The sequence below is a fragment of the Leptonotus elevatus genome, chromosome 16 (assembly GCF_054856555.1).
Source record: "Leptonotus elevatus isolate MCC_2025b chromosome 16, RoL_Lele_1.0, whole genome shotgun sequence".
Taxonomy (NCBI): Eukaryota; Metazoa; Chordata; class Actinopteri; order Syngnathiformes; family Syngnathidae; genus Leptonotus; species Leptonotus elevatus.
The window spans coordinates 9,449,987-9,474,668 of record NC_141254.1 but is presented as its reverse complement, the minus strand read 5'-3'; the positions used below and the strand labels follow the sequence as shown (position 1 = coordinate 9,474,668).

Here is a 24,682-nt window from a genome sequence, read left to right as displayed (position 1 = left end):
GCCGTTTGATGTTGGCAGTCTGCATAATAAGAATAAGAATAGATTTGCTTTCATATGGCCCACGTTGGGAGATAATAAGCTGTCTTTAGAAGAAAGCAAGAAGCAGAAATGGGGATAATAGTGTGAATACTGATACGATGTCGCTGAGTTTCGCAGATAATGGATTGAGCACATCGTTAGCTTAATAGCAGTAATTGCTTAAGTCGTTTTTAACTTACTGTACTGTCAAAATATCAATAAAAAAACTATGCTTGCTAATATTGTTCTTTCTTTGTGTAGATTTTCAGGTTATGGTAATCCATCCCAATAGTATTTATTTTAATTGATTGAATTGCTAAACTATTTTGATTTTTGTTTTTTTTTAACCTTTTGAAATGATTACACATTAAAAAAATACAAATGTGACAATTGCTCACATTGAATATCAATTAGGAAATCCTTAGCATAATTGCCCAAGTTATTTTTTAACATTTTCTGGAAACAAAAATTAAATGATTACACATTAAAAAAATACAAATGTGACAATTGCTCACATTGAATATCAATTAGGAAATCCTTGGCATAATTGCCCAAGTTATTTTTTAACATTTTCTCCCTTCAACTGTTGCAGATTATAATTACCTGGATGGCTGCGAATCTACATAGGCTAAAAAAGAAAGAAAGACATTAACAAGCATTTTAGCATTACTTTGTTGATATTCTGACAATATGTTAAATTTTAATGAAATGGTACTGTATGTCCTTGAAAATGTTAAGCACTGATCATTTCTGTTGTAGAATGCAAAAATTATGACTTTGTTCCCCAGGGCTCCCCCTAGAGTTCTGGAGTATATTTGACATTTAAGCCCCTATGCTCATTTCGTCTAAATCTGTTCATGTGGTCTTTATCAAAAACAAAAAATGTAATTGGTCCTGAAAACACATAATGTCTTATCTAAATAGAAAAAATGTGCACTCGCCAAAGTCGGCCAAGTGGCGAAAAGGATCTTATGTAACTTTGTGAAAAATGATCTCCGCGCGAGGTTCGACGTTGTGCCGCTTTATCCCGACAAACAAACAAACAAACAAACAAAAAGGGGAGCAATCACGCCAAAGCCTAATTTGGCTGTCACAAAGCTGATATAGTGCTCCCAACAATGGATGAGTGTACACCGAGTGAGGCCTTGTTGCCATAAATCCAGCAGACTTGTCACGCGGGAGGCCGCCTCATCCATCACCGAGCTCATTTGGGCCGCGTTCTGATCCCATGCTCAAGCTCTTGTTTGGATCCACTTCAAGTGGCTCAAGTGAGGCGAAGTCACATCTTGATGGACATTTAGGAAACAATGTGATAAGCGTGTGACACTTTCAATGTTGCATGGTGCGTTTGTGACTGCCAGGAATTCGGAAATATCCCACTTGGAGATGACCAAATGTGACCTTCCTGCATTTTATCCATCCACTTTCTTATACACACAAAAAATGCAAGCTTGATTTGCTAACCCACTTGCTGAGTAGCTGTGGATTTTGAGCAGATTGTTTTAAAGTTGGATTTCATATTTGAATACATAATATGAGATAAAAATGGGCGGGTTTCGTCAGGTAGGGCATCTGGTGTAAAAAGTGTATCAAATTCTTCTTCCAAACCACTTAGAAAATATTGGTAATAAAATTGGCATTGTTTTTAACCACTATACACCCTTCAAACTGCTGGGTCAAAAATTGGACCCACCTGCTAACTTGGGTCAATTTTTTTAGGGCAAAACAACCCAAATTTGACCCAACATTTGTATCAAAAAATTTATAAATTTGGGTTGTTGTGTATTTAAAAAAATACCTAAAAAAATTCTTGTCACAATGCTGACTCCATATAGACCCAGCCCTCTCTTAGCTGTTTCACCCAATTTGTGTTACTTTTATGTTAACCCAGTTGGTTAAAAAGTGTAGCTCGAACCAAACAAAAATATTTATTAACTATGTAGTTTTCTTAGTAAATAAAGTGGTCCGGAATTGTGACTCGCCACATTCTTGCGATCGTGAAAACATATCAAAATGGCAGCCTCCCGTAAGTGAGTCCGGTGGATTTGCAAATCCGCGGGTGGCGAAGCGCAAGTATGCTGGGGTCGACTGTGAGTATTGTTGTATGCTCGATCTGCAACCTCTTGTGTTAAAATATACATTTATGGTATTGTTTTTATTGTATTATAAATATACGGTGTTGCTGTGTCATCGATGCTAGTTTTGTTAGCCCGTTTGTGCTGTTTTACATCGTGTGCTAGCATTAAGCTAGCAGATTGTCGTTAAGTATATATTTGGTTAAATACATCATCTCTAATTCTCTTAATTTTTTTAAAATGTGAACTTCAACTGGGTTTCGCAATAAATGGCACTTTATTCATTATCAGCCAAACTGCTACTTGTGAAGTTTGCTGCCACATTAGCTAGCACTTGTAACTCAAATGTTTTTACTTAAATTGGGTCACTCGTGGGCCAAGGTAGCACTGCACTAAATGTGCTTTGCTCATCCAGTAACGGAGGCCCACTTGTTATTCCCTCCAAGTGTTTCTTTCCTTCAGATGGCGCTTGGCTGAAAAAGGGCCTGTTGTAACGAGTCGACAGCCGAGGTGACAAATCATCAGACGAACCCTGTCAGGAGCTGGAGGAGGAGGAGGAGGCAGCCCAACACCGTCCTCCGTGTCCCCCTGAGCAACATTCGGGAAGCAATCAGCTAATGCGGCCCAGTGGAACAATGGTGGCAAAGTTAAATAGCGGTAAGAGACGGCCGCATCTGAATTCATGCCTTGGCCTTATGAAGTGTTCCCGCTTGGATGCTGCGCTCTTTTACAAGGACATCTGATAAGTGTTTATTGTCCTATTTGTCTTCCAGCGCGGCCTTTCAACAGTATTGTTCCGCTCAGACTTGAAATATGTTGGCCTCCACTACTGCAGGTGGCGCTAGGACTGCACTCGCCAGCTTTTTCACTTGACTATAGTAAAAGAATATTAATTAACCCAATATTTCATGGATTTTGACTGATTTTGCAAGGCACACAGAATATCGTGCTGTATTGCTATAAAAACATGAAACTTCTCAAAAGAAAGATTAGTCTCTTCTTTCATCATGAAAAAAAGTTGATTTCTTTCTGTTTCAGTTTTGCAGCAATCAGCATTCGAATATAGCTAAGTTTCATTATTATTCACAAATCTATTTAGAATTCTGAGTAACTGAGGTTGTTTTTTTTTTTCAACATGGCTCTGGTTCATTTCCTATGCTCTGATGCCACCTGCTGGCCGTTTATGTAATAACTACCATTTTTTTCAACCGTTCTTTGCAGTTGAGAGGCTGTATGCTCTAGCATTAAAAAAAAAAAAAGTATAAGTATGTCTTTGGACACTTAAAACATTTCAAATAGCACCTATTAATAAGTTTTGGGAAGCAAGTGAGTTAAAGTACATGTCAGTAGTTTATTTTACTAAATTATATTTTGGATTATAGAACAAACATTGTGTGAAATGCTCAATCCCGATAACTGCACAGTAAATTCTATAGAGTAAATTTGACTATTTAGAGTGTGACCAAATAGACTCAATTTTAGAGTAATATTTACAATTGGAAGAGAGTAAAATAAAGAATTGGAAAAAATATATAAGTCACTCAAGGGTTGAGGAATGAACTCACAACTTTTTTTTTCAATTTATTTTACTCTCTTCCAATTAACTCTAGTCAAATTTACAGAATTTACTGTGTGGCTTTTTCAAGGCCTTATTGGTAGAGAACAATTAATAATAGTAATAATAATAATACAAAGAAGCAGTCAGTGCTTCGCTGCGAGAGAGAGTTTTGCTTTTAATGAAAGTCTGAACCCATGCAACATTGTTCTAGATTAAAAAATAAACCTAAAGCCTCAGAGGAATCAACCCAGTGCCTGGCCAATCAGCTCCTGTTGCCAAATGTGTCTCACGTCTCCTGGGACGCCAAAGGACTTAAAAAGGATGAAATGAGGCTACATGTGAAATGTAGGCTATTCCACATGAAAATCTGCTTCATAATATTAAAACCGCAGGCAGTGTCTGATAGCTTTATTTTGATTGAACGTAATCATCATTCAAACCACTCGTGACTTTGTCTCCATTTTTTATACATCACCTTTACTGTATATCTATTCTTCGACTTTGATTCTATTCTGTCATCGCCCGCCATTTCTCAGCGGCGGGCCTCCATACGATCCGAGTCGCTACACCATCCAATCCTAATCACCCGTTTTCATTTCCGTAATATATTCCATGATCGTCCACTCGATAGCGCTTGATCGCCTCCGTCATTACTGCCATATTTATTTCATCGGCACTGACGTCCAACCTTGGTCTCCGTCACTCTGACTTTCGCTTAGCTTCATTCATCTCTAGTAACCTTCCTCTTAACATTCCGCGATCATTGACCTCCATCTGCTCCATGGATATGGAGGACCAAAACTGCCAAAATTCAAAATAAATAAATGACTAAAAGTGAAAATAAAAACAGATATAGGAAAATATAATTAAATTTAAAAAAAATAGATAAATGGAAATAAAACCAACAACATATATATATATATATATATATATATATATATATATATATATATATATATATATATATATATATATATATATATATATATATATATATATACACACATAAATACATTTGTATTTAATTTTTTAGTCTTTTTGTTTTCGAGCAACTGGAGTTCTCCAATGCAAGCCGGCGAGACTTCCTTGTTCGCCGAGCCGCTCACTCGACCATTTGAAAGGCAGTTTGCAACGGCGGAGTCAAACCCGAGACACGCTTAGGACCGCCCCCTCATTTGAATAACTTCGTCCCAGCAGTATGAGACCAAAACTGCCACAAATGAATAAATGACTAAATAAATAAATGACAGTGAAAATAAAAACGAATATAAAAAATATAATTCAAAAATTAAATACATATGTGTGTATATATATATATATAATATATATATATATATAATATATATATATATATATATTTTTTTTTAAATTATTATTATTTTCATTTATATATTTTTTTGTATTTAATTTTTGAATTATATTTTTTATATCAGTTTTTATTTTCACTTTTAGTTATTAATTTATTTGGTCCTTTATTTTTTATTTTGGCAGTTTTTGTCATGGCCACTGAATTCCATCCATTTCTTAGGTGGTTTATCAGTTCTTAGGCCACTAGTATTGTCCACAACTTTTATTACATTCATCCATTTAAAAACAACAACAACAACTCAATTCGTTCAGTGGAACCCGGTCTCACCCCTAAGTATCGTTTCCTTCGATCCTGGCTAACCTGGGCTTATTCCCGGCTTTTGACGACCTCCTCCCCTTCCTGACCTTCATCGATTCTCGACCACGTTCCCATCACGCCATCCCCTCTATCCATTCCTGGTCACTTAAGCCGTAGCTAATATCCATAATTTTCCGCTGCCTTCAGGAGATGCGTGTTTGTAAATTGCCCTTGTAAATACAGATGAGTATCTGGGGAGACGTGTGTTCAGAATCAAATCCGTCTGTCGCCGCTCGCCAGGATTTGTTCTTATTCCAGAAGAGTGATCCATTTTTACTGCATCATTAAAGCGTTTATGGCGGGCACATGTATGTGAAGGGCATACAGTATATTTCGACATTAATCATCCCCCCTGCTGATTTATTCCCAAATTGACAGCCGAGACAAATTGTTTTCATTCCCTAGCACTCATGCCAATGAGGTTATTGTGCATCATCCTGGCTCCTTTTATTCACAACTCTTTGAATTAGCTGAGGGACAGTCGGCTACATAGCGTCCTGGTACCCGGCCAACTCGAGGCCGATTGGCTTCCTTTGACCTCCAGCGTGGCGCCATTTAAAAGGGGGGAGCCGGAGACTGCGCGTAACCTTCAAGTCAATAAATCAGAGGCAAAGATGGATGGGAATGTCGCGGCGGACGGACGCCATTCCAATTAGATTTGTATTCCACGGGGGGCATCGGCACCGGCGTGCACTCCCTACAGAAGGTCATTTGTCAAATTGCATCCTTTGTGTCGTGAGCCCAAACTGCAATTTGTGTAGTGTAATGCCCTTGCATGTGGGCAAGGAGAACAAAAGTATCTGTTTTGCATGGATGTCTACAAAATTGACCAGAAAATTCTGGAAATGTTCCGCCCCTTTGCAGCATTACAGCCCTTGTGCATAAATTGTGTTTGTTACTTTTGAAATTTTGGTTTATTTAGGCCATTATTAGTTGCGTCTACTAAAACCTTGGGAGTCAAAAATATTGCTCATAACCAAAAGAAAATGTTTTTAAAAGAAAAAATAAGTAAATATACTTTTAATAAATAATGATGAATAATGATGAAGGGGATTTATTTATTTATTTATATTTTACATTTTCCTTTAACATTTTTAAACCATTCTCCACAGTCACTTGTTACAATATGATGGAAAAAAAATCCTTTCTGGATTCTTTTAAATTTCCACTGTGGTGAAATTCGCCAAAAAGACAAAATTACATAAGAAAAATATTGCTCACAACCAAAAGAAAATGTAAAAAAAAAAAAAAAAAGTACATTTACTTTGAATAAATAATGATGACATCAGAATTTTTCCCTGAAATTGAAATATGTATTTTATGCGAATTTCACCATAATGGAAATTTGAAAGAATCCAGAAAGGATTTTTTTCCCCATCATATTGTAACAAGTTACAAGTGGTTTAAAAATGTTGGGAAAAAATCATGCACTTTCCAATTTTCGGCAATTTGAAAGAATCTTGAGAGGAATTTAACCACCATATCATTAAAAGTGGCAAGATGGGTTCAAAATGCTAAATTATTATTATTATTTTTTTTTAAAGAATCTCTAACCATTTTTGCTGGACAAATTCCTCTCTGGATTCTTTTAATTAACAGTTCCCTAAAATTTCCTAGAGGGAAGCGATGAAGTTTCATCAACTTTGAGATTTTAGGGAGGAGCGAACAAAATGTTAAATAAATAGGTTTTGTTTGAAAGATTCCACTGCAGTTTTGAGAAATTCCCTAAAAAGTATTGATGTCAAAAATGTTGTCAGATTTGTTTGAAACTGTAATTTTTGTATTTCCATGTTTTGGTGTAAAAATTCCGCTCTGGATTCTTTCTTAAATTTCAGATTTGCCAAAAAGCAGACATGACTTTTCGAAACGGTAATTTTAAAAAGTAGAGGGAGAATTTCCCCCCCCCACCCCCCCCCCCCCCCCCCCCCCCCAACCATGTATCAGAAAACATGACTCTGGCCATTAGTTAACTCGTTACATGTACCTGAAAGTTGCGCACTTTGCTGGGCGTTTTATTTTTCCTCCTTTCTGTATCTCTGTGGCGAACAAGCCGTCTTCATGCAACACCATCACTTTATTACGGAAGGAATGCAAACAATTGCAGCAACACACTTTGCACCTGTTTACCCCCAATATTTATTTAGAAACTCTAAATACTACATACAGTATATTCCTTGTATAAGGCAAATTACAGAAAACATTCCTCATGATGTCATACATGTACAGTGAATCCATGACTCTCTATTTATAGGCCCACTAGAATATCATATGTTGTTACTATAGAAAGAGTTGACAAAGAAAGAAAATCTGCTGCTGGAGGTAAAGCTTCTCATGGATCACAATCGCTTATATGAATGCTCCAAATATTAGCACTTAAACGTTAGCTACTACTGCATGTGACGCACTGAAGAAGGAAAACATAACGAGATCTTATGTGCATTACTACAGCCCAAAACAAGTTTTGCATAACTAGAGCTAAGATGTCTCAAACTCACATTGGAGCACTTCAAGTCACTTCATTGGAGGAAGGAAGGAGTCCTACGATGGGCAAACAAAGAAGCCTACATGTTTCTAAGTGCAGCTTTTGCACTGCCTACCAGCACCACAACATCCATTAAGAAGAGTCTAACTAACTTCATACTGCTAGTGTGTGAGAGGACATGCCAAGGAAGATCAGCGAAGCCATTACGACATGTGTGTGCGTGTACGTGTGCGTGTGTTGTGTCATCACGTGTGAATAATTCAACACAATCGTGTGTCACATCCCGGAGAGGAGTTAAAATTTAAACGTCTCCGCAGTTGAAAGAAGCCAGAGGGAGGAGGTCGGAGAGGCAGAAGCGGGCGAATGTCCCGAGCGGGACAAGCCAGAGCGGGCGTGTCCGGGAAAAGAAAAAAAAAACAATTCAGGCAGAAATCCGAAGACGTTTGTCACCGTAAAACCAATTTGGTGTTTGGGTTAAGAGAAGCGGCTAAATGGGCCGATGTCTCAGCTTGAAGGTTACGAAGCAAATAGTTGAGCAGTTTTTTTTTTTTTTCATTTTCCTGCCGTGGAATGTTCTGTTGAATGTTTCATGTTTACGGCTCATTTCGGCTCCTCGCTTTTACAAAAATAGACAGCAGAACATCACTGCCCTCATCCAGTACAGCGAACCTCCGCAATGGGGTACATGCCGCGGACTTCTGACTTCCGGGTTTCGCACATCAGCGTGGTTTCCGGCCACTAATGGCCGCGTTCCAACACTCACACCCCCCTCCTGTGCCCCCCCCCCCTTTCCCCAACGATGGGCGGGAGCGCGCAAGGCGTCTCAACACGCTACACACTCGCACCCATCGACGGGATCGCGCAACCGAGGGGCACAAGGGCGGAAGCGCAACAACTGGGACGCGGCCCACATGTCGCAAACGGGGAAAGGAAACAACAGCTGATGTGTGAAAACCAGGCAGTCGAAAGTCCCGCCTCCTCCGTGGCATATACCCCATAGTCTAACGCTGCGAGTAATTGACACCCCCAAAAAAGGTTTATAGTTGCCGTAAGATGCCAGATATTAGTGTCAAGGCACTACTTCTCTTAGTAAAGCTCTACAACTCACTTCAACATAGTTTATTGGCACCAAGATGGTGTCAAAGCATTACTTTTGTCTACATGAAACTACTCAACTTACTTCAACATTGTTCATTGACACCAAGATGGTGTCAAAGCAGTACTTTTGTCTAAATGAAGCTCAACTCCAACATAGTTCCACGGTACCAAGATGGCAGTAAAGCACTACTTTTTTTCTGAATGAAACTCCTCAACTCCAACGTAGTTCATTGGCACCAAGATGGTGGCAAAGCACTACTTTTGTCTAAATGAAACTCCTCAGCTCACGTCAACTAAATGGTGCCAAAGTACTACTTTTATTTATTTGCCCTGAGCACGGGACAGGTGAATCGGCTAGTGACGAATGACAAATATGCAGAGGAAACACTGAGTATGACTTCAAGTTTACCAACGATACGCAGCAAACTACTTTAATGGGCAGCGTAAGAATACGTGGAAGGCACACTCCTTTTATATTTTTATATTGAGGTGTTTTTCATACAATTCTGTCATAAACAAAGCCTGGTCATCCTTATTGTATGTTTGGGACGGGTAATGTTGTATTCAGGTTGAATTTTGACACTGCCCCCACATGGTTTGGGCAGGTACTGCAATAGAAAAGTCACTTACTCACCCCCCCCCCCCCCCCGCTTTTCTGTAATGCTCAAAAAATTCCGCAAATAAGAAAGTACAGTAATTGGTGTCAAGGAAGTATGTTGCATCTAGAATGACAGACAATTTGTAAGCAATTTATTTTTAATGTAAGCTGATTTTGAGATTATATTGACACACTTTTATCATAGTTTGTCGTATAGTTTACACAATTGTTAGAGGCAATTATTTATTTAATTTGGGTGGTGTCAATTACTCGCATTTTTTCACGATTTGAGGCAGAGCTATAGTAAGAAGCAGACGTTTAATTAAGAACTCCGCTATATTTTTTCCCAATAAGAAAATGGTGATTCATTCGTTGAAGGTCATTAAAAACAATCTGCCGGCCCCAAATGGACCCCCGGGATGGACTTTGCACAACTTTGGACAACCCTGCTCTCGTGCACTGATTCCCAACTAAATAAGGAAAATTATTTATTTACTACAAATAATTTGTTTCATCTATCTTGGCCAGCAACGTAATAGTGACAGGCAGAACAATCAACAACTTTTTGGTCATGTGTGAGGTTTTTACTAACGAAATAGTGCCTTGAGATGCGAGTGCCTTGACTTACAAGTTTTTCGGGATCTGAGCCAAAGTTTTTTTTTTTTTTTTTAATGTCTAAAAATCCTGACATCTGGCCTCCATCAATTTACGTTGATTTTCTTGCAGTGGAAGGACATTACCAGTTGGTGGTGATAATGCACCATTGAGGTTTGCTAACAGGGCCCACAGAAGAAGAACAAGGAAATATAATATATTTTGTTTTGTTCCCTCGTTCCAGCCTGCAGGTTATGTGGAGAGCAAGTACTAGTGGCGGTTTTACAGATGGAAAAAAACATGTTAAAATATTTTTATTTATTTTTAGAGGAGGCTGAAACGAATTAATTGCGTTTCCAATTATTTCATTGGGGGGAAATAAATTAGGATACGAATGTTTTAGTACACAAGATTGATACAAGAGTGGTGTGCGGAACAGTGGCGTGCCAAGGCGCACGCCCCACACCAGCCCACATCCCCGCTGGCCCCGGACATCCACTGTGCTTTGCACGCCACTTGGCCGAGAACGTTTTGAAACTAGTTTGGTCTCGAAACGAATTCAACTAGCATCTCAAGGTACGACTGTGTGAGTCTTGACGCAATAAAGGTTGGAAACCACTGCTCTCGTTGGTGTGTGCGTGCGTGTGCGTGTGTGTACTATCCTACAGGCCTGCTATGCTCAGTATTCTGCATGAGAGTCATCGACAAGCAGCAGCAGCAGCAGAGATGGATGAGAGTTCTTTGTGCCTTATTGCTTTTTGCTGTTTATTCCACAGTCTCGTTCCCTGAGTTTAGCAGTCCGCGGGGGCTCCTCCGTGCTCCACCGGATCGCTTCCGCGCTCCTCCTCCTCCTCCGCCACCTCCGCCGCCTCCGCGCACAGCACCGGGCGCGCAATGATGCACGGCCTCGCGGGCCCGGCAGCAATCGCTGCCGCCGCCGCCGCTGCCGCCGCCCTGTGACTGTCGCGCTCGTACTCCTCCTGCGCTTTCTGGATCTTTCGCTTCCTCAGCCTCCTCTTGTGGAAGTGGAAGGTGGCCACGGAGACGAGCACGACGCCCGCCAGCACGGCCACCAGCACCAGCAGGGCCAGCGTGGACGACAGCGGCGGGAAGGCGACGCTCAGCTGCTCCGCGCATGTGCCGTTGACGCCCGGGGTCGGGCACCGGGGAACCGGGGAGGACGCGGAGCTCGGGGGTGGCATCCGGCCCGCGGGAGCCTTCGTGCTGCGTGTGCTGGGGAAAGTAGGGGGGGCGGGGGGCGCTCAACGCGGGGAAGCCGGGCCGCGCATGCGCTCACCTATTGGGAGGCGAGCGGAAAACACACCCGCTCAATAAGCAAGCAACCGTTTCACAGTCAAGATAACGAATTGCAATTTATGACTCCAGTTGCGCCTCCCTTTTTAATAAGCAGGCTATCAACAAAAGGCTTACCTGGCTTCAAAGTCAGTGCAGGGACAGGTCCGTGCTGTTGTGTGTGAGCGCAGTGACGCATTTCAGGAGGATGAGGATGAGGATGATGATGACGGTGGTGGTGGTGATGATGGGGCTCACACCATCCAGTCAGAAGGTCCTAATTGCCGCAATCCACTCAATGTGCACCCCTCGTCCGGCGACGGGAGTCCCTCAGTCAGAGCGCATGAGAGATCTGGCCAACAATTAGAAGAGCTGGAGCGAGATGAGGAGAGAGAGGGAAAAAAACCTCCTCCCTTCTCTTCCTCCTCCTCCTTCTCTGCTGCTCCACTCAGCATGTGAATAAGGAGCTGCATGCTGCATTAAAGCTCCACTGTCAGATGATGCTTTCCTTATTATTATTATTGTTATTATTATTATTATTAATTCTGCCTCCAAGCGTCCAAAAGTGATGGTTAATAAAATGCAATCTATAGGTTCACCCTGGAGTCAAATGATAAGTGAGGTCGATGAACTTCTCACTATAGGACCCTGAGCAGCACTGTGCAATGTGTGCATTGGGCTTTCCCCAAGGGTGCGGTCATCTTGTCGCCATTCAATAGGCTATCAGGCGCTCTGAGTAGAAAATAATTCGTTTTAGGGATGTTGGTTGACATAATGTTAGAAGAGCGAATAATCTGTCACCGAATTAAAAAAGACCAAAAAAAACCTTTATTGGACAGTGGAAACACTTTGTGGAGGATAGTGGAAGCATTTAATTATTATTATTTTTGCATTGAAAAATGTATGAAATCCCCTATTCACATTTTTTGTTCATTTTTTAATATATATTTTGGGGGATTAAATTTCAGATTTGATTCTTTGATGTTTATTTAATGTATATCACCGTTAATTGATACAAAATGATCTCTATTTGTGTTGGTCCAATGTTTATGTTTGACTGCAGTTTAAAAGGGGTTACTTGACTCATTTAGCCATTTTTAGCAATAAAACGTTATTTTGTCTAGAATTGATTTGATAGCTTCATTATTTTTCAAGTACAATTAATAAATTTAATAAAAACATTTTGCTACTTGCTGTCGACTGAAAATGACATCACATGTGCTCAGCTCAGGTAATGACCAATCACAGCTCATCTGTTTTCTGGGTTTGATCATGTGACGTTAGCAAACGGAGCCATGATTGGTCGTTCCCTTTTAGTCCTCGGCACACGTGACGCCATTTTCAGTCGACGGTAAGTGGAAAAATATGTTTTCAAAAATGTTATATTATAAATATTATTATGTATCAAATTAGTTGTTGACAAAACTTCTTATTGTCGAAAATGGCTGAAATTAGTCAAATATCCATTTATTTTTAAGGTTCCTTTGTACAGTCACCATGTTGACCGCTAGATGTCACTGTTGTATTTTTTTATGACATGTCGATATAGAAAGTGCTCATACGTGAACAGGTGTGTAGCTACTAGCTAGCTAAACACGAGAATTTTTGACCGCTAAGTTTGCCAAGATAACTTTGTTTGTTTTTGTGGTATTTGAGTTGATGAATTAATTTGGACACTATTGGAATACCACGTCGCACTTGTAACGCAAGGCACCGTTGTATAATAAAACAAAAAAGTTCAATTCATCCATGTTGATGCTTTTCTTATGGTCCTATGTGAGCAGAGCTGGACTGGGTGCGATGCAGGGATCGCAGGTAAGTATAAATGAATTGGTGTAAATAAGGTTAAAAATAAATAAATAAATAAAAATCGCCTCTCAGACAGGCATTGAAAAGGGAACTTGAAGGTGCTAGCAAAGCCAGCTTATATTTGTATCTGCTTGATATTAACAGCACGGCGAGCTAGTGGTTTTCCTCCCACGGCCCCAAAACGCGCATTTGATTTAAGACTTAATTGTATGAATGGTAGTTTGTCTGCGTTTCTCTTTCTGGTGGTCTTGACGCATCTGCCAATAAGTAGAATTCTGTTAGACAAGTTTCTCGTCATGTTTATTTTTAGCGCACGGCTGAGAACGACTGCCGAACACACAGGGGAAAAAAGAGTCTGCTATTTATAATCCTTCCAGTGATTTACCTGAAGGATTGAGCGATGCTATCTAGGAAAGGAACCTATTATCAATGCTAATTTATGGATTCATATTTTCACACTAAGTCACGCTTCAGGGGCTAGTTCACTTTTTTTTTTTTAAAAATAAAGTCCTTGCTAAATAGATTTTTTAAAAAGTGCTAATTTATCCATTTTCATGTCCTTATTAGGCTGGCGGGTGTGCTGGAGCCTATCCCAGCAGACTTTAGACAAGAGATGGGTGGGGTACAACCTGAAGTGTTAACTTGCCAGCACCCTCATATTCACTATTGAGAGTCTTCATTGAAGTTAAAACGCAAGTTTTGGGAATGTGGGAGGAAGCCACAATGAAAACATGCAAAGTCCACACAAGGAAGTAGGATGTTCGAACCCAGAACTTTGAAATGCGAGGCAAACATGCTGCCTATGAACAGATATGTTTATTTTACAGGGTGGGCCAAAAGGATGTTGACCCTTCCTTTCTGCCTTCATTGCTTCCTCCTACCTTCTTTTTCTAGCTTTTCTTTCATACGTTCAACTTCATTTCCTTACCTTCATCCTTCCTTAAGTCCTAGTTTCCTTCCATCCATCTTTCCTACCACCATTACTCCCTCTACTTTTCATCGATTGTTCCTTTATTAAGTCATTCCTTTCGTCCATCTTTGCTTCGTTTCCTTGCATCTTCCTCCCATCCCTCTTTCCTCCTACCTCCCTTCTTTACCTCCTTTCATCATCCCTCTATCTCTTCCTCATCTTTCCTTGCTTCCTACCCTTTTCTTCTTTCTTTCCTCCCTTTTCCTTCATCTTTACTTCCTCACTTGCTTCTATCACATCTTCCTTACTACAGCCTTCCTCAATCTCTTCCCTCCATTCCTTTCTTAAATGAGTTCATTTTTCTTTTCTCATAAAAAAAAAATCCTCTCATCTGTTTCCAGAATTGCACAGCGGTCCAGATCTAATGCTCCGGCAGGCCTCATATGAACCTCATATGATATGTAGGTTCAACATCCCTTGTTTCAGCTCAAGGTATGTACACGTTCTTCTCCATTTATTTATGCCACCGTTATATCATCATAATACTCTAGAAGGCCAACCGGCTTGTTGGTATTCCACAGCGCGGAGAAGAAGAAAAAAAGGATTCTCACATTCATTTCCCAGTCGTTGCAGCAGGCCTCCATGAAAAATGGATGTGCCACGGTAGTGTGTGAAGGTCCCGGGATGATGAACTCACTGTAGATAAGTGCGTGCTGAAACATTCATGCCACCGTTCAGGTCCCGTTTAGAGGCGGGCATATGTTGGGTGGGCGGCTAACCGGCGTGAACATCATGCTCGTTTCATATTCATGGGACGCCAAAGCGGCCTGATTTTGTCATTAGCAAAAATCAGCATTTCAAAGTAAATGCCGGCTTTCAAAATAAGAGCTATTGATCGTCTGGTTTAAAAGGGGACATATTATGGAAAATTGACTTACGAAGTGCTTATATACAAATAATTGCATCTCTACAGTGCCCCGCCCACTCATCAAGCGTGAAATTAAACAACTAAATGAATCCTTTATCTGCCTATTTCTGAAATTGTGTCTGGGATCAGCTCGGCCGGGGGAAGATCCAGTGCCGCCTTCAGGCAACAGTCGCCGGACTACACTGTCTGCATCCTACCTACGGTGATGCCCCTGCAAGTAGCGTGTCAAAGCCACAAGGTAAGCAGAGCTGCACTGAGGTTTGTTGTTTGGTTGCGCAGATTTGTATTACCTTCTGATGAATTTGAACTTATTTAGTATGTATGAAAGTGCAAACTCTGCAGTATGGATGGAAGCAAAAAGTGCTAATATTTGAAGGTGCTGTCGTCTTTGCGCCGTCCCCACGAATTCTCCCCCGTGGCCTTTTAGTGGCCCTGATGCGATTAATCACGCCGACAGTGGACACTTGGAAGTCAACGACTCCTTGCAGATGGATTTATAGTGCGCCACAATTTGGTGGCGGCAAAACCTGGCCCGGTTCCACGCTGTAGCGGAGTTATGTTCGTCGTAACATGTGATGGATAGGACGTAAATGAGGTCTTTACGCTCATTAGGAGTTTGTGATGCGGAGGGGCCGATTTACAGCGCCAGGTGTTCCAGGTCAGCAAAACATCCCTTGTGGAAATCACCATGTTTGGTATTTGCATGAAAATAAAACGTGTCGCTGCCTTGGCTTTGAATGAGTTATAGCCAGATTGCCCTTCAGGCAGATTATCATGAAGCAATTCCCAATGAAATAATGTGGGGAGGTCGCTAATGCGGCTCCTTGCGGAATCGTAGCAATCCAAGCACAAATACAAGATGCATGACCTCCGATTGGTTTATCACTTTTCAGCTTACTACAAAACACAATAGCCTGGCTAAAGAAACTAGCACTGATGTCAACTCACAGGCATATATTCTTTATCCTCTGCAAAAAATGACTAACAATATTGAAGTTGTAAAACTCTTCTTTGTGTATATATATTATATTCATGTGTATGTATGTGTATGTGTGTATGTATATATATATATATAGTACATTCCTGCTTTGCTGTGATTTGTTTTAATTGTTTAACAAACATACCACCCCCCCCCTCCCCAACAAGGCCATACCCTATCCTTGCTTACCATGCATACCACCGCCTACACTTTCTATTCCATCAATTTTATCAACCTGCACAGTTTATCACGTTTATCCCGGCAGCAGCTGCAGAAGAGCTTGCATCCAACCGGCTGCTCTCGGTGTTTATCGCAGCAATATGGAAAATACTGTAAGAACATAATGCTGGCAGACGAGGATCAAGCTCCGAGACAACATTACCTCATGGGTCGTAAATATTCAAATAAGGAAGGTCTTTTTCCTGGGAAGGTGGCCAACTCCGCCGGTGATAAATAGCTGTCCCGCTATTAACATTCCTGCCACACTGCATGATAGGAACGTCCTCTCAGGTGTCCAAATCAGCTCAAAGTAGTTCGTGCTCGCAAAATGCTGCAAGTCCAGGTGGCCATTAAATTCTAGCCTCGTGTTGTGTTAGATTTGCAACAGTACTAAAACAAAATCGGAACAAATTTTGTAGAGCAATTATGTTTTCGTCGTGTTTATATAACACAGGATGAGGTGTTATGACACCATGAGGTGGACTCGCGGATTTGCACAGGGCTCTGACTAATCTGCAGGCGAATGTGGTGCATATTGCAACAGACCTGGGACAAAGTAAAAACTAGGGGTGAGAATCTTTGAATGTCGCACGATTTAATACATTTTTGGGTGTGCGATTTTTGAGTATGCAATTCGATTCACAATCGATTTTCGATTAAGAATGATTTTTGCTTCAATTTATAGATGTGCAAGGAATCGTAATGATCTATTCCAGTCTGACTCGCTAATGCCAATTAGTGCGCTACTCGCGGCACTTTTATCACCCAAAAGAACGTCTCCACGCTGCAAAAAAACAACTTTTATTGGAATAACTTGATCGTGACTTTTTCCTTCTCCTCTCTAATGTGGCTACAACTTAACAGTGTATCAGACCGTGTGGAACCACACTGCCCCTCAGTCACCAAATCGAGTACAACATGAACAGCGCTCCTAATAAAGGCACACACAAACAAAGGGAAGACAGTGTAAAATAATTTAAATAAAATCGATTTTGGGACATTTAAAATATATTCTGAATCGTACTAAATGAGAATCGCCTTTCTTATGAGAATACAATTTTTTTTGGGGGTGGGGAGCACACCCCTACTAAAATCATGCAGCGATCCTGCATTCGACAGAATTTGTGCTTTATACAAGAATTATCGGTCAGAATCGGTCATCCAACCCTTGAGTTCTTTAAGGCATGTTTGACGCTTGGCTAAATGATTAGCTCAGATGTCATAGCTAGCTAGTTTTGTGTCAGCAACATAGCAATTGAAGTTAATGGAGCATTTTCTGATAACACTACCCAAGGTAAGCATGTAAAAAGTAAATAGTAGTGGTCCAAGTATTGGCCCCTGTAACTTGTAGACTCATTGGCGCTTTGTTACCATATTTACAAACTATAAATGATCTGACAAGTATCATTTAAACCAATTGATGCCGGTTTTGTTAATGCAAATGACACCCACGCACACACACCCACACACCCACTATCCTCGTATGTAAATGTGAGTGAGCTGTCCAAGTGATTCTCATTTGAATTAGCGGTCAACTTGATGACATATTTGATTGATGGTTTTACCATCTGGCAGATTGTGCTTCTAAAAAGCCTAATTAGAAGAGCGAAAGTCCATTTTTCCTCCTTTCCAGAGCACAGAGCCACACACACACATACACACACACACACACACACTCTTCGTCCTTTTCTGCAGCATTTGCTGCTTCCAGGATTGCCAATCTGCAGGCGGCTCCCGTATCGCCGTGCGCGCACATTGTTGTCCAATCTGTGTGTGTGTGTGTGTGGGTGTGTGTGCGTGTGTGTGCGTGTGTGCGCGTGCCCTGGATATCATACCATACAAAAGAGGTGCTTTGAAGCTGCAGGCCATAATCTTGATATTCCCTCCATGCTTGCGCACGCATGGCTTCTTTCCCGTCGAGTCTCTGTCAGCACAATTTCAAATTAATAGCAGAAAAGCCTGTTTACCACACTGCTACTTATGCACACACACACACAGACGGAGCGTTACACTTTCATTACGACACAAATGGCCTTTTGGAAGTAATGAATGGGGCGTGCAGAGAAGGAAAAATTCTCCACAAATGGATTTATTGTATATCTTAATGATTCGTCAAGGATTAGTGTGCCTCTGTGTGTGTGTGTGTGTGTGTGTGTGTGTGTGTGTGTGGGGGGGTGTGTGTGTGTGTGTGTGTGTGTGTGTGTGTGTGTGTGTGTGTGTGTTTATTTACCAGGAATTGTTTCCGCCCTCTAAATGATGTCTTCGTCTAAAGAAACGTTAAACAACTTGAGCAACAAAGTGGAATGATTCTGGTGCGAGGCCTATCCGGAAAAAGGTCCTTCCAGTGACGTGTAAAAGTATTTGGCCACTTCCTGATTTCTGATTTGTATTTTTTATATTACATGAAAATGTTTCAGGCCAATTCTAATGTCCCAACAAGGCAACTCAAGTACAGCAAAAAAATAAAAAAAGCCAGTTTGTTAAATGATGTTTGTTTATTATGGTAAAATCGCTCCAAAGATATCTTAGTCCAGCGGTGCCTTGACTTGACTTGAAGCTGTTTATTGTCATTCTCAGATGATATTTAACCATAACGCAAATAATTACACAAAGGGCAATTCAAGTCAAATTTCTTCTTTAGGATATGTTCTATTCACCCCATTCTAATTAACTCATTCACTGCCATTGACGGCTATAGACGTCAAAAATTAATTTGAACTATTTCTATTAGTTTCACATGTTTTTGAGTGTGACAACCTAGAATTTTTTTGTTGTACATTTAGAACAGATATAAAATGTGTGATTAATCTTGAGTTAACTATTGAAGTCATGCGATTAATTTCAATTAAAAAATGTAATTGTCTGACGCCCCTAATTTTGAATAATCTTTCCTTTTCTTTTTTTTATTAGGGGGATCAGGCGATCATTTTTTTTAAAATTGTAATTAATCACATGACTTCACTAGTTAACTCAAGATTAATCACAAATTTGATATCTGTTTTAAATGTACAATACATTTTTTTCTAGGTTTTCATACTCTTGTTAACAAAAGTGGAAAAAAATGTGAAACTAATTTAAATAGTTCAAATGAATTTTTGACGTCTATAGCCGTCAATGGCGGTGAATGAGTTAATATTGTGTTTGTGGAGTATGAATTAAGCAGAACATTTTTGCCTCTCATAGGGCGGCCATTTTACCTTGTGCTGCCACTTGCGCTTAACTGAAAATGACATCACAATCACAGTGCCTCAGAGTCATGTAACGGCTAATCACGGCTCGCCTGTTTTCTGGGTTTGTTCATGTGCAAGCTGAGCCCTGAGCAACTGTGATGTCATGTTCAGTCGACAGCAAGTGGCAAAATGGCTGCCCCCTGAGATGGATAAAAACGGGTGGGTTTTGCTGCTTGATTTGTATTCTACAAATGCAATGCAGATCAGCATAGCGTATTTAGACTGCGACGGATGCATAGAACATGATTGTAAAACACATTTTGACCTGACTTCCACTTGAACCAAAACAGATCATTTACAAAAGTCTGCTAGCTTAATGCTAGCACACAATGCAAAACCTAATAGAAGGGCTAACAAAACTAGCATTTTATGTTGCGGTAGTTATATCCGTTTAAGTAACGCATATTTGGACACAAAACAACTGTACCCACAGGGATATATGCAGCTTGTTAAGTCGTTTAGTTGCATTATGTATGTTTATATTACACGGCAAACATACCTGAAGGAGCCACATAATAACTCATAACACCATAACTGTTATGATTGTATCTCTTTATAAAGTATCTCCAGTCTCCACCTGTGCTAAGAATCAGTGCAACCCGATATTGCTTCTCTTCACAATGTCAAGTGTATCAGATAGCGTGTGAAGTGTGGACAGCATCTAAAAATTCAAAAGCTGCAACGCACATAAATATGCTTTGGCAGAGCCGCAGTGCAAACACAACATGGCGAGCCGACTCACTTCCAGTACAATAAACACAGGCGCCGCCACTGCGCTTTGCCGGCACTCATTAAACAGCTTCAGTTTGCGTGGAAAAAAGGAAACAATGACTTCGGGGGGACTTCAGACTGTCACGTTGGACACATTTGGTCCTCATTGGACTTGAGCTGACTTTTAGTCTTTAATGAATCTGACTGATTTAAGAAGAGGAAATGTCAAGATTCAAACCCAGAACTTTGTGATTGTGAGGCAGACATGGTAACCACTATCACCATGCTGCTCACTGTATTGATAATTATTTTTTCTGTCATTTCATTTATTGCTTGCTTCATGCATAATATTTAGCGACTATTTTATTATTATTTTTCATTATTTTTTGTGTGTGAATCAAATTTACTTCTATAGTAAACATTGGTTGCATTTATCATAATGACAAAAATCCATTTAATTTTGTTTTATTTATTTTTTGACAAATTAATTTAACTTATTTTGAGTCATGCATTTGAAAAGAAGAAGGTAGTGCGAACAAACTGCTGCAGCGTTGAGTGCGGGTGGTGGTATGTATGGTGAGCAGGGAAGGACGGTTGGGGTGTGTCTTGCAAATGAATGTTTTGCAGTGAGTTTGTCTGCATGAGTTGAGCAATTTATTCTTTGTGATTTTTGATTGGGGTATTTTTTTACGTGGCTAACGTCTAAACATGCTCATGTGAAATATACAGCAAAAGAGAATATACAGTATTTTTAATGTCAGAATTTTTTTTCTTCTATTGTTAAAACTTGAATTTACGTAGCATGATTATCCATCATGTTGTGTATATGGGCGGAGGTCAGAGCATCAACCCTCAGGCACTGTGATGCGATCATCATCACACACAAGTATGCATGACACATAAGTTGACATGAACAAAAGGCCACACGTGATCGCACCCACACATCATGAACAATGCTGTTCCTAAGCAACTGATCCTGGCTGTGTGGGTTTAGTGTGTGGCGCAACTGTGGAACGCTGCAGGGATCCCACTCACGCAGCCGTGGGAGCAAAAAATAAATAAAAAAATAAAAATCACCAAGAAGCCTCCGTGTGAACTGTGATCGAGGAGGTAGGAAGAACTGGCAGGAAGACATTATTGCTTTTAAACAAGAGCCTCGGGAGAGCTTTATCTTGATTCGGGCAAAGTATTGCAACAAGGCGGCTACTGGCTTGACTTATGCTTTGTTCAACCTGTGATAAACACACAAGTTAAGGATTTGTGGCCTCACGCACATTTTGGTGAATCCTTGAAATGAGCTTTAAACATTACATGGAATAGGCACACAAAAAAAGAAGAAGCAAAGATAATGGCTCAAAAAGGAGGACTCCCTCTTTGGGCATGGGTCCTTGAGACTTTTGGGCGCCTCTTATGAGATACATGTCCACAAATTTTTGTGTTAATTAGTGAATCTGATGATAGGGGATTTATTTTATTTTTTTACTCACTAGGACTTTTTTAAATGGAATTTTCCTGCAAAGGTTTAGCTTCAAACCAAAATGGAGGACTGCCTGGTGACTTGACCCTCTCTTTTTTTTTAATTTTTTTTTTTATTACTCTCCAGGCCTATTTTTCATGGAATTTTCCCCAAAATGTTCTGCTTCAAACCAAAATGGAGGACTTCCTGTTCGATTTCGGCCATGTGTGCTTGAGATTTTTTTTATGCGTCCTGTTACAATAGACATGTCCACCAAATTTCATGTTAATTGGTGAAACTGGTGACCAGGGCCAATTTCCCCCTCCCCCCTAACTTTCCAGGCATCTTTTTTTGTTGAATTTGCCCCCCAAAATGGCTGATTCAAACCAAAATGGACGACTTCAGACATGGGTCCTTGAGACTTTTTGGTGCCTCCTCTTATGATAGACATGTCCACAAATTGTCATGTTAATTGGTGAAACTAGTGATGGGGGCTTTTTTTTACACTTACTAGGACTTTTTTTTTTATGGAATTTTCCCCAAAATGTTCTGCTTCAAACCAAAATGGAGGACTTCCAGTTTGATTTTTGCCTTGTGTGCTTGAGACGTTTTCATGCGTCCTGTTACGATAGACATGTCCACCAAATTTTGTGTTAATTGGTGAAACTGGTGACCAGGGCCAATTTTTTCCCTTAACTTTCCAGGCATCTTTTTGTTGAATTAGCGCCCCTAAATGGTTGATTCAAACCAAAATGGACAATTCCACACATGGGTGCTTGAGACTTTTTAATGCATCCTGTTAATGATAGTCATCGCCACCAAAATTCATGTGGATTTGTGAAACTTGTCGTCTCACGGGACTTCCTTTGTCTCACTTTCAAGGGGTCTTTTCAATGCAGTTTCCCCCCAAAATGGCTGCCTTCCTGTTCGATTAGCAGTGTGGACTTTTTCATGCATCGTCTTGTAATCAACATTTGCACTCACTTTCGTGTTGAACAGTTAAACTAGTGTTGGGCTTCTTTTTTAGCTTTTCCCCTTTAAGTGTTTGTTATTCATGTTTTTTTTAACTGCTGTGACATCACATGATGAACTAGCAAAGATTGCCTGCTTTTAGGGGGTATTTTCAGCCCAGCACTGGATCCAATTTAACTCCTGGCTGACCTTCACTGCTCTCATGCAAACATCTTATAGACTGGGAGAGTGGCTGGCCTCAAGGTACACCACTGCCACCTACAGGACAAGTCCGAACTTACACGGAGGCCTACTTGCGTTCCTTGGACAATCTCGGGTTGTAAATACAGCTCAGAATTGTCCTAGCCATATCAATACTCGGATCAATCTTCCCAACAACGTCAATTTAGTCCTTTTAGACTCAGTAAAACTGTTTGGCAGGTGATTTTGACAGTGAGCAGGTGTCTTACCTTAGTGGAAAACTACAGGTGAGGCACCCTCGACGGAACGAGTGGAGACGCCTCTTGCTGGGTGGGGGGGGGGGGGGGGGGGGTCTGTTCGGTTAGTGGTTGGGTTGGATGAAGTTTCACGTCAAGTGGCAACATGGGGGTCGCTGCTCTTGAAGCTGTCACCGTACCAGCATGACGACCTGACAACAATAACGCTCACACTGTCAGGATTCCATCACTTTCTTCCAGCGTGACCTTTAACACAAAATATATTATGCATTTCCCCCACCACAATTGAATACAGTTCGCAGGTGTCATCATGACATGTCTGTGACATGCTTTATCTGTCAGCATATTATGGTCCCTAAAGTAAAAAATAAAAATAAAGAATTAAAACATTGATTATAAAATGAAAATACATCAGTTTCATTTGTTTTCATATGTATTTCTATTTTTATTTTTTTTATGAGCAGCATAAATAGTATATAGTTAATAATGTGTAATCACCAATTGACTCTGGTTACATATTTACTGCAAGAAAATTCTCATCAGGACCCCAAATAGATTTTTTTTTTTCAAGAACAGCCTAAAAAGAAAGTTGGTGTTTGCTACTGAAGGGAAATTAAAGTATAAATAATATATATATATATATATGTATATTGGGATTAATCCAATAGTGTTGGTTTTAGTGTGTGAGGTTTCTGCAAGTCTCAACAAGTCAAATGCACGTGTGTGACATTATGCAAATGTAAGCCTGCCAGCAATCAGCCCGACAGTTAGCAGCTCGACCACACACATTGCAATGCTCCACCTGCCCTGCAGGGATCCTCCATTTTGACATCAGGATGTTAATTACAATCGACTCCAAACTATACGTTTTCTATTCACATTGATTGATTTTTGATTACCGGATTTATGGTACCAATTCCCTAAAGTAATTAAATGCTGGGTTTAATTGAAATGGTAATGTATGTCAGTGTGTGTGCACGCATATGTGTGTGTTTTTGCATAAACAGTGTAGCGATGTAATCCAGGCAGCTTGATTGACACATTCCTCTTAATGTGCAGACAAATTCATTATTTCAAACATGCTACCTTATAACAGTTTAAGTACCTGTAACTGTCGTTTAGAGCCTGTTAAAGGCAACGGAACCTTTAGGCCTTATTTGGAAATGAAGTTGCTATTTTTAACCTGTAAAACCAAATTTGTAACAGATTTGTTGGGCGTTTTGAGAATTATTTTCGCTCTGAATTCCAATGCAATAGAACTCAAGCAATGCTATTAGGTAGAATGCTAATATCCAGCATGCTAGCAATCTGCTCGGATTAATAATCTTATTTTGGGAACGTCCCGTGCTTCATTGAGGATCTGCTAAAAGCCTGTTGAGATTGGCTGCAGGTTAACATGCTATGCTAAGATAGTAACCGGAGTAGAGAAAAAAATATGACATCTCCATAAGGATTTTCCATTATGCTCTATAGTTGAGTATTGTCTAATGAGAATTGATCAAAAGCTAGCTAAAATGCTAACAAATAGCTAAATATCACCCTGAGCATAAAACTTTTACGTCATGGCCTAGGGTCGACAATGAGGATAGATACGTTAACATATAGCAAGATAGCAACTTGAGTACAGAAATAACTATTTTACATCATGA

At 40.3% G+C, this 24,682-nt stretch overlaps 1 protein-coding gene across 1 annotated transcript; it reads right to left on the bottom strand.

The window, feature by feature from the left end:
- Positions 1-7,372: 7,372 nt before the first annotated feature.
- On the bottom strand, positions 7,373-11,835 carry LOC147160643 (uncharacterized). Its single transcript, XM_086057617.1, has 2 exons — positions 11,521-11,835; positions 7,373-11,386 (listed from the first exon to the last, which is right to left on the bottom strand). The coding sequence occupies exon 2, from the start codon at positions 11,289-11,291 to the stop codon at positions 10,881-10,883; it is 411 nt and encodes a 136-aa protein (XP_085913743.1). The 5' UTR covers positions 11,292-11,386; positions 11,521-11,835; the 3' UTR covers positions 7,373-10,880.
- Between the last annotated feature and the right edge of the window lie 12,847 nt (positions 11,836-24,682).

Excerpts from the sequence above, each read along its gene's own strand:
- LOC147160643 (XM_086057617.1), bottom strand. The coding sequence starts at position 11,291 with ATGCCACCCCCGAGCTCCGCGTCCTCCCCGGTTCCCCGGTGCCCGACC.